The 11,127-nt window shown below is 44.4% G+C and overlaps 1 protein-coding gene across 2 annotated transcripts in view; it reads left to right on the top strand.

Annotated features, from left to right (window-relative positions):
* The window catches only part of FOXO1 (forkhead box O1), an 86,748-nt gene extending 78,174 nt beyond the window's left edge, over positions 1–8,574 (top strand). For both annotated transcript variants that reach the window (XM_032496252.1, XM_032496251.1), the window contains 2 exons: positions 2,420–3,771; positions 4,236–8,574. In XM_032496252.1, the coding sequence (XP_032352143.1) occupies positions 2,420–3,757 (1,338 nt within the window). In that variant the 3' untranslated portion in view covers positions 3,758–3,771; positions 4,236–8,574. The remainder of the gene's footprint in view (positions 1–2,419; positions 3,772–4,235) is intronic.
* The last annotated feature ends 2,553 nt before the right edge of the window (positions 8,575–11,127 follow it).

Consider the following 11,127-nt stretch of genomic DNA (forward strand, 5'->3'; position numbering starts at 1 on the left):
ATGATGGAATATTGTGCAGATGCCTAGACTTTTCAGCATGTAGAGCTTGTCACAGGCTCCATTCCAAGTCTCACCCAGAGCAGGGCAGGCCTGCTTCTTTAAGGAGGATAATAGAACTTGGTTTGCTGGTGTTGGTGGGCCCAGCAGATGAGGCTGTGGCTTTGGGAGCGCACAGTGTGTGTGTGTGTGTGTGTGTGTGTGTGTGTGTGTGTGTATGCATGCGCACATGTGTGTAAAACCTTCCCGTGGGGTTTGGCAAATCTTGGGGGAATGAAATAAGACATTAGGGAAATGCAGTGCTTGGCCTCTTTTAGAGTTTTAGGGAGTCTTGTATGTACCTAAAGCCCTCAGTGCTGGTCTTGAGTTGGGGATAGATCTGTAGGTAGGAAGAGGAGTCTTGGCAGCAGCAGCAAATCCTCATTGCCATCCACTTACATGCCTGCCAGCATCCAGCCTGGAAGCCCCTGTCCAGGGACGTGGCTGACCCACCCTCACCTGGGCCCTGGCGGAAGGGCTTGTCCCAGCTGCTGTGTTGCAGTACTTGGGTGGAATGTGGTACAGAGGGTCAGAGGGCATGTTGAAATGTGGATTTCTCAGCCTTGCCTGTCCAGCCTCACTCTGACTTTTGCATCTCCTTTTAGAACGTGAGATTCTTCTTTTTCCCTTTGTTTTCTACCTGCTTTTAATGAGAAAAATTGTGAGCTCATGGTTTGTGTTGAGCCTCGGCCTGGCCTGTTGTACAAAAGGCTTTGTTCTGGTGCAATGATTGGCACTCAAACATCTGCGTCCCACGGCAATGGCATGAGGATGTGGGCGTTGTGGCTGCATCCCTGGGTGACCACAAATCCAGCCAGAGCCTTTTCGTGGTCAGGGAGAGGGGGGCCAGAGGGGTCCTGGGGACTTGGTCAGTTGAGCTTTGCATCCATTTGGCAGGGGAAGCTAGGGAAGTCTGGGGGCCCATGCACAGCCCTGTTCAGGGGTCTAGGACACCCAGAGCCCACTCCTGGACTTGCATCAGGAAACAAGCAGATAGTCTGTAGTGTACCCTATCCGGTGTTGAGGGAAAAAAGGTATCAGAGAAGCTCCCTCCTCAGGAGCCTCCCTTTCCTTGTCTACATGTCCCTGAGACTCCAGATGCTATCAGTTGCCCTGTGTCCAGTAGGGGAATCAAATTCTGGCTGCCTCGTTTCCAATCTGGCTCCACAGTTTCTACTAGACCTTCAGATTGTCTCTGTACCCCTCACAGTGTGTTTGGAGTTGTGAGTTTGTGTTTATAATACCTGTAAGCTCCTACCCACACCCCAGTGGATAGGAGGAGGGGAATGGGGTTCAGAGTGGGTGATACCTTGTGCCCCTCAAGTTGGGATCTAATACCTTCTCCTTGGTGACTGCTTACTATGTTCCAGACACTGCTAAGCATTTTACATACTCATGACATTTAACCTGTAGAATAGCCTCACAAGGGTCTATAAGGCACATGGGGGCCAAGCAGTTTCCCAAGGTTTGTAGCCATTGAGTCAGGGAGTAGCAGAGCCACCTAAGTGCTTTAAAAAAGTTGATTTTCTTTACCAGTGGTCCTAGGGGCATACATGGTGTGATTTAGTCACGGAGCCATACTTAGTGGATTGAAGCTGCCCGTCCTCTCCATCACTCTTTCCCTCCTAGGCTGTCTTTTTGGTCAGAGTATAACCTCTGACAAGGTCGAGTTAGTTGGTGCACACTACTGGTTATTGTTGGGAAGACAGGGTGGTAAACACCACTTGAATTTAAATTTTTTTTTTCTTTCTTTCTTTTTTTTTTTTTTGGCAGTTCAACTTTCTAAAATTAAAACAAAACAAAACAAAACAAAACCCTGTTTTCCTTATACTCACTTGTATTTGCCTAATGGACTTTAAGGATATAAATGAATCTAGATCTTAGTAGTTTTCAGGCTTTTAATTCTTGACTAAGAATATATACTGCTTCCTTTCTTTCTTTCCATGATCATGTGGGCCCCGTATTATAAGACTTCTCACTTTGTGTTAATGACAAATGTGTAATCTGGCGAGAACTGGCAGTAATTTTGGGGTGATAGAATGGGATGGGGTTTTGATAGCACTTTACATAGCAACTCTAAGTGGTTTTAAAACCAGTTCCTATCAATTCTCTGAAAAACAGAGCTATATATAAAAGAACGTGTTTATAATAATACTTTATGTTGTCCCCTCGTTAAATTAAGATACAGATACTGTTTTTAAGATAGCATACTATTTTTCCCTTCCTGGTTTCAGCTCTCTTGTAGTGACTGTATGGGTTGAATTCTATACCATAAACTCTTTTAAAACTTGACATGTCTTCCATGTAATACATATTTGTATTGACTAGTGGGTTTTCCAATCGGAGAAGTATTGTATTTCTAACATGATGTTTTGCTTTGCAGAATTCAATTCGTCATAATCTGTCCCTACACAGCAAGTTCATTCGTGTGCAGAATGAAGGAACTGGAAAAAGTTCTTGGTGGATGCTCAATCCTGAGGGAGGCAAGAGTGGGAAATCCCCCAGAAGAAGAGCCGCATCCATGGACAATAACAGTAAATTTGCTAAGAGCCGAGGCCGAGCTGCCAAGAAAAAAGCATCCCTGCAGTCTGGCCAGGAGGGTGCTGGGGATAGCCCGGGATCTCAGTTTTCTAAGTGGCCTGCAAGCCCTGGCTCTCACAGCAATGATGACTTTGATAACTGGAGTACATTTCGACCTCGAACTAGCTCAAATGCTAGTACCATTAGTGGGAGACTTTCTCCTATTATGACCGAACAGGATGATCTTGGAGATGGGGATGTGCATTCTCTGGTATACCCACCATCTGCAGCAAAGATGGCTTCTACTCTGCCCAGTCTGTCTGAGATAAGCAATCCTGAGAACATGGAAAACCTTTTGGATAATCTCAACCTTCTCTCATCACCAACATCATTAACTGTTTCAACCCAGTCTTCACCGGGCACCATGATGCAGCAGACACCATGCTACTCATTTGCGCCGCCCAACACCAGTCTGAATTCACCCAGCCCAAACTACCAAAAATACACGTACGGCCAATCCAGCATGAGCCCCTTGCCCCAGATGCCTATGCAAACGCTTCAGGACAACAAATCGAGTTATGGCGGTATGAATCAGTATAACTGCGCACCGGGACTCTTGAAGGAGTTACTTACTTCTGACTCTCCTCCCCATAATGACATTATGACACCAGTTGATCCTGGGGTGGCTCAACCCAATAGCCGGGTCCTTGGCCAGAATGTGTTGATGGGCCCTAATTCGGTCATGCCAGCCTATGGCAGCCAGGCATCTCATAACAAAATGATGACTCCCAGCTCCCACACCCACCCTGGACATGCTCAGTCCACGTCTGCAGTTAACGGGCGTGCCTTGCCCCATGCGGTAAACACCATGCCCCACACCTCAGGTGTGAACCGTTTGGCCCAGGTGAAGACAGCTTTACAAGTGCCTCTGCCCCACCCCATGCAGATGAATACCCTGGGGGGCTACTCCACCGTGAGCAGCTGCAATGGCTATGGCAGGATGGGCATTCTCCACCAGGAGAAGCTCCCGAGTGACTTGGACGGCATGTTCATCGAGCGCTTGGACTGTGACATGGAGTCCATCATTCGAAACGACCTCATGGATGGAGACACGTTGGATTTTAACTTTGACAATGTGTTGCCCAACCAAAGCTTCCCCCACAGTGTCAAGACGACAACACATAGCTGGGTGTCAGGCTAAGAGTGAGTGAGCAGGTAAGAGTACCCTGATATCAGAAGGCCTTCTGAAAACAGGACTTACAAGAGAGGAACCCAGTAACTTGCCTTGTGTCTTCCGTGGTTGGGACGTTTTTGCTGTCAGCTGGCCGTCCCTTGCAGGAAGGCAGCTTTTATCATTCCTTCTCTGCCCTTTTTGCAGCTTATAAATTTTCCTTTTGAGCTTAAACATAAGGAAGCTTCCTCTAACTGCTTTAAAGAGTTTTCCTTTGACAGTTAGATGGTTGCATCTTTTTAGTAACTCAAATAAATGAATACATTTGATAACACTCAAAAAATGCTGAAGGGTTTTTTTAAGTGGAATTTCCCCCCATTGAATGATTTTGGAGCTGTTTGAGAAAGCTGCCCCCTCCCCCAAGTGTGTCTGTCACTCTAATATGTTAAGTTGAATTGATTTTACTTTGGCTATGTTTTCATTGTGTGTGTGTGTGTATTTTTCCTAGGCTACACTTAAAAGTACTTCAGATTGTCTGACAGCAGGAACTGAGAGAAGCAGTCCAAAGATGTCCTTCACCCTACCTTTTCGTTTTCTTGATTTAAAAAAAAAAAAAGCACGTTTCTTTTTTCCTTTCGTCAGACTTGGCAGCAAAGACACTTTTCCTGTACAGGATGTTTGCCCGATGTTTGCAGGTTATGTGCTGCTGTAGATAAGGACTGTGCCATTGGAAATTTCATTACAATGAAGTGCCAAACTCACTACACCATGTAACTGCAGAAAAGACTTTCGGATCCTGGTGTGCTTTCAAGTTTTGTATATAAGCTGTAGCTACAGAATTGTATTTGTGTGCGTTTTTGTTTTTTTTAAATATCCATTTGGTCCAAGGAAAGTTTATACTCTTTTTGTAATACTGTGATGGTCTCATGTCCTTGACAAGTTAAACTCTCGTTTGTACTGCCTGTGCTCTGCTGAACTGACGAATCACGAAGAACTAGGCTCTCCATTCTGCACCTCCATGGACAGCTCTGGGCCTGTTCACATTGCCACAGAATTCACCTGGGAACCAGTGGCCTGTTAGCAATCTGCTGAAATAATGGACTTAAAAAACTCTTTTGGGGGAAAAGATTAACGCCAGCCTTGTACAGGTCTTTTCTATTTTTTTTTGTTTATTTTGTTATTTGCAAATTTGTACAAAGACTTAAATGGTTCTAATTTCCAGATAAATGATTTTTGATGTTATCTTTGGGACTTGAGATCATTTTTGGAATAGATACTGAACTGTAATGTTTTCTTAAAACTAGAGTCTACTTTGTTACATAGTCTGCTTGTAAATTTGTGGAATCCCAGCTATTTGAGGCAGCATCCGTAATTTTCATTTTGTATTTCTAACTGGATTAGTACTAATTTTATACGTGCTTAACTGGTTTGTACACTTTGGGATGCTACATGGTGATGTTTCCGACTAATCTTAAAATCTTTGTAATTAGTACTTGCATACTCAACGTTTCTGGCCCTGTCTTGGCAGGAGAATCATGTATAGTTACAGACATTTTGCGGTTCACGTTTAGAACTTGATGTGTTTTTATGTATGTATTTTAAAGAAATCCCATCTGCTTCTGCTGTCCTGTGAACTGAGCATACCACATAGCATTGAATCTGCTGGTCGATGCCTGTATGCTCACTGTATCAAATACTCCTGGGGGGCCTCGTAACATTCATAGGTCAGGAGGGGAGATCTGCATCTAATCAATGCTGCTTTCTCAAGCTGGGCATTTTGATCGACTTAACCTTTTTGAGTTGAGCTTCAGCAGAAGTTTTCCCTCGTTATTCTGTGCTCTTACTGTCTTGGTGGAGGTTGGTTTTGTATCTCTGCCTTGAGGAATTATGTCCACACTCACACTTATCCCTCTTTGCCTTCTGTCCTGCAGATTACTTGGCACTCTGTGGAAAGTTAAATTGAAGGGGGGGAAATTTTAAAATGGGACTTGAGTGATTTGTAGATTGCTTTGTGTTCATGAGTACAGATGGCTACCAAATGGAGTAGAACCTGCTTAAAAACTGGGGCAATGAAATTGAAAACCAACAAAACAACCGTGAGTTGTATATTTGAATTTATTTTCAAAGCTTTTGCATTAAGAATTGGAGACTTTTCTCTAGCCTTTAGCAACCTAAAGTATGATTCTGCTCATTATGTGATACTTTCCAGTTACCTGTAACTGACAGACCAAGTTAATTGACCTTGTGTCCCACTGAATCCATCAGTGTTTTCAAGTCATGTGGAATGCCCAGAGTCAGCACAGTAAAAGGAACAGGTGCACAAAAATGTTCCTCCTCCCTCCTTGAGAAGGCTCTGATTTCTGTGTACTTAGCCCACATCACACTTGCTTTGTCTTGCCCGTGAATTGCATCTCTGTTGGCCTGGCTTTTCCTGCATGTTTAACAAGGACACAAGTGTTCTTGATGGGTTTCCTACAGGAGGTGAGCTCTTTTGTAAGCCTCCATTGTGACTTCTGCTCTTTTGAAAATTCATTAAACAACCACCTCTCTAACCATCTTCATTGTTGGCCACTCCAAAATACACCTGGTTTTAGAAACCCTCGTTCCCCTGAGCAGTGCCTCCTCCTGCACTCGTGCTCGAACTTTCTGGGGCCAGAGTGCTCGTGTTCTCTGTTGTGACCATGTCCCACCACTCCCCTCCGCCCCGGCCACCACACATGAGCCTCCCCGACCCTGTCGTTTATTGAAGAGGCAACTCTAGCTAAAAATCACTGTTAAAAATCTTACTACTTCATAGGGTGACTTTTAAAGAGATGTTGCTTTCTCTTGAGTCTGTGTAAATATCTTTTGCTTTTTCCCTTCAAATTTTTCTTTGTGTTGCAATTCTAACAGGAATGCTGGGTAGCTCTCTGGGGTACAGTGAAGTCCAGTGAAAGGCACCTTGTCTATTTTGAAAACAAACATTATGTGACCTCTGGTAATTCTTTTTCTGTACGAATACTGATTTTCTGGAGTAATGAGTATATCAGTTATTGTACATGATTGCTTTGTGAAATGTGCAAATGATATCACCTATGCAGCCTTGTTTGATTTATTTCCTCTGGTTTGTACTGTTATTAAAAGCATATTGTATTATAGAGCTATTCAGATATTTTAAATATAAAGTATTGTTTCCGTAATATAGACGTATGGAATATATTTAGGTAATAGATGCATTACTTGGAATGTTCTGCTTTGACAAACTGACAAAGTCTAAATTAATTAGCAAATATTATATCCCAGCGAGCAGTATATCAGTAGAATATCCCAAGAAGAGGAGAAAGACATTTAAAAGTGTGTAATTTGGACTTGTTCCGCTGCTGGATATATGTTACCAACCTCCCCTTCCCCCTCGATCCCCAATCCCCAACTGGAAATTCTTATATTCGGCTCCTAAGAGTTCTTAATTTATAACTGACTTTTAAATGGGAAGTTTTTCTTGTGGTTTTAGTTTGGGAGTAATCATTCAGTAGAAGATGCGGTGTGGTTTATGCAAACAAAACAGCCTAGCATTACTCTTGGCCTCCTCCCTGCAGGGGGTGCACAGCCCGGCCACATGGCCAGGTGCGGCCACGTCAGTCCTGCCAGGACACAGTCCCGCCCTCCCACACTTGGCTCCTTGAGTTGAGTAACAGTGCAGATTTGATGTTCCCGTTCCAGTACTCTCTGAGAAGTGCCTGACGATGCTGATATACTTAAAGACACGAGAACAATCTTTGCTATTATTGTATAAAGCCATAAATGTACATAAATTATGTTTAAATGGTTTGGTGTCATTCTTTTCTCATTGTACAGAGTAAGCTGTTTATTAGGGTTTCTTCCCCCCCCAGTGTTTGGCTATCACAGGAGTTAAAACCTCATCAGCCACAGTGCTATGATGTGTTCACATCTGGCATTTCTTGGTGGGGGCAGTGGAAACAGTCCCTCTGGGACCAAACTGTAGTCTCTGAGAGCGGGAGAGCTGAAGTAGACTCCCTGATAACAAACAACCCTGGAGCATTTCATCTTTGGAATGTCTGACACTACATCCGGTTCAGTGATCACTAGTCATACGAATCTCGTGTTGAAGGAGGTCAAGCTGAAGGTAAAAACACCTGAAGGGCAGGCCAGAGGGGTGTCGGATAGGAGGTCCCTGAGCAGGGACCAGGTGGTGTGGAGGGAGCAGCAACTTGCCACGGACGGCTACGGGAAAGGGGAGCATTGTGTCTTCCTTAAATGCCTGCCGACTAGAGGTTTCTGTGTTTGCTTTTTTTAAGAACATGCCTGAGGAATGAGCTAGAATTAGATTAATAATGGCCAAAATGCATTTTAAAACAAGATCAAGTCTCGTCCTCCTTTCTTCTAACTCTTACAGGCAAGTGAATGTCCATACACATTGAGGTGGCAACAAGGAAATAGGTTATTCTAATATTTATCTAAATAGAAACTGGAAGATCAGTTCAGCTTTCAGATTTTTTTTTCCCCTTCCTTTCTTCCAGCAGGCGAACCCTTCCTTTAAAAAACATGATAGTCAGAAGCCCAGAGTGTAGAACAGGTAAAAGCATCTACCTCCAGGCCCTGGGTTTGTGTACAGATCACTTTGAAAATTACCGATCTAGTCCAGATGCAGAAAAACACCTTGATTGTATCACCAGGACTCAAACCAGCAGGCTCCTTTCAAAACCATGTGTGTGTGTATGTAAAATCATGTATCTAATGTCATTTGTTAAGACCGGTTCCTAAGTTTTAACATCACTTGAGAGAGGAAGCAACACAGCGGGAAGGTTTCCCTGACGGATTGTATGGAACTCAGTGTTTAATAGAGAGGGAGAGACTTCCTTCCTTAGACGGTATCTAGACCCCTGCTATGACCAGAGGCTGACGGTAGAATCAGGATGTGTAGCGAGGATTGTTTCTTGACCAGTGGACCTGCCACACTGAAGGACTTTGCCTCAGCTATTGTTTCTCCATTTTGGAGCTGACCTGTCACAGTCATGGTGCTGGTTAAACTTACACCAGTTGGTATGGTTAGGTAGGTGGAAGGCTGTTTCAAGTGACGAATTGCCCTAAGTGGCCGTCTCTGGAGTAGTCACTCTCACACAGATGTTGAACCTTGTATCATCACTTGGTTCTTCTTACGGGTCATGAGCCTGCAGCTGGGCTGGGCCGTGACCTTGAAGGTGAGGGTGTGTTCATGGTAGGTGTCCTTATTCTCATTTACTGTTGTTCATTATTTTGGTGTAGAAAATGACCCTGGTGATCACTTAGATACATTGGTCTCTAGGATGTTTTCCAGTTTAAGTAACTGGAAAATGAGTGAAGTTTCTGTGGAAGGGGAAGGCAGGCCAGGCCGTTGTGGGTGGTGGTGGGTAATCTGGACGTGAGGTGGAGACAGCTGAGGTGTGAGCTGAAGGTGAAGGTCTTTGGGTCCTTTGGAGGAAGCTACAGAGTGGCGTGGCCATCTAGTAGATCAAGAGAACATTTCATATTGCAGGTGGCTGGAAGAGGAGGCTTTCTGTGAGAGGGCGAGGCTCTGTGTTCACCTGTTAGAAGAAGAAAAGGAAATTGAGGCCAACTCTTTTAGGCCAGCTTTTCTCTGCTTGACTGGCAGCAGGACACTGTCTCCCCCTGTGGCTCGGGAATGCAAAGGCTAAATGGAACTCCATGACATTAGTAGTTGATCACGTTCATCTCTCTGAAAAGTGAGTCTTGTTTGCCCTGGAAACCCCTGGTGCAAAGCGGGGATTTACATCCTTCAGGAAGAAAGAGGGCAACTCCGCGAGGACTTGTTATTCATTCTTTACATCTTGTCCCTTCCGTGAGCTCTGATCCCCCACAAGCAGCGTTCAGAATTCCCCTGAAACTTCACAGTTGCCTAGGATGGTAGCCCACTTGCTGGGGTTTCTGCAAACCCACTTGGGGTTGCAACATTATTAAAATTGCTGCTCCTGTGAGATGCTCTTAGGTGAGTCAGCTGTTTAGAATAGGACTTACAGTGAGCCATTTTAAACCAGATCTTTTTCTCTGATGAACTGGGATAGAGAGCTGTCCACTTTGCACTTTGGTTGCAAAATGGTTCCTGAGCAAGCCAGAGATGCCCACGGCTTAGTCCGTGCTGGTGGCAGGGACACTCGGGAATGTTTGCACAGCAGTAAGCTGCTCTGACGCTTGGGCAGTGATTTCCCCACAGATAAGGTAAGTTGAGGATACCTTCTGCTATGTGCCTCGCAGGTTTGATGTGAGGATTAGAGGATGAGGTAATGTCTGCGTATGTCTCCTCCTGTCGGGGAAAAGGCCGTACGGAGGAGTTGGTGTCAGCGTAGGTAATGGTAGGCCTTGGAGACTTGTTTCCTTAGTGGGGCTTCTGGACAGTCAGCACTGACCTGCAGGGGAAGTGGAAGAGCTGCTTGGTTCATTTCCACTGATCTTCTGCATTCCTGTAGCAGGCCTGTATCTGTTATGCAGAGGAGTGTGTAGACATTTTACCAGACCCAGACTCCCAAGTCCATAACCTCTCTCTCCTCGGTAACTCTAGAAGTACTTAGTAAATAGTAAGTTGTAAAACTGTTATGTGCCTAGTACAAACTAGTTGAGACACTTGTTTCCCCAGAAGTCATCTGTAGACCCATATTAAGAAAATGGAGGGACGTTTTTAGACTGCTTGACCTCACCCAAGTCGTGTTCACCCAGAGATCGTGGAGGATGCCAGCTCCATGTGCTCTTTTTAGGCTGACCCATAAAATGGGGAAAGAGGAGAGGCTGACATTGAGGGGCCCACAGTGGTGTGCTGCAGCCCAACCATCCAGTCTGCAAGTGGACGATGCTTAAGTGTGCAGGAATTTTGTGAGCCGATTTCAAATGCCACCTTTATTTACAATTAAACTAGAAAAACTTATTGCTTAATAAATTACATTAAAAAAAGTAATAAATACTCAAAGCTCATCATGTCCTCCCGAAGCACATTTGGCTCTTGCCTGCCCTTGAGGTGTCTGTGCTGGTTGTATCTCATGGGGGTGTGGGGGGAGACTACCACTGCTCGTGCTGAAGCTGAACAGTTTCAGTTTAATAAGTCCAGTTTGCATAAATACAATGGGAAACGGTTTACCAGTTAGCTACATTTACTGAGAAAACACATATATTGAGAAAAGAGTGGATTGGGATGCAAGTCCAGTTGTCAAATCCTGGCTGAATTGCCATCACCACCACCTGTTGACTACAGATGAAAGAGTCTGGCAAAAATGAGTTCACAACAAAGGCTATTGTATATTTTATTATTTGTAGATTGTGTGCTACCCATTCTTTATATCAGTAAATTTATAATAAACTTATGCATGTATTTGCGGGTGTGTATTAAACATTTGCCAGCACATCACTGACTGGGC

The sequence above is a fragment of the Camelus ferus genome, chromosome 14, assembly GCF_009834535.1.
Source record: "Camelus ferus isolate YT-003-E chromosome 14, BCGSAC_Cfer_1.0, whole genome shotgun sequence".
NCBI lineage: Eukaryota > Metazoa > Chordata > Mammalia > Artiodactyla > Camelidae > Camelus > Camelus ferus.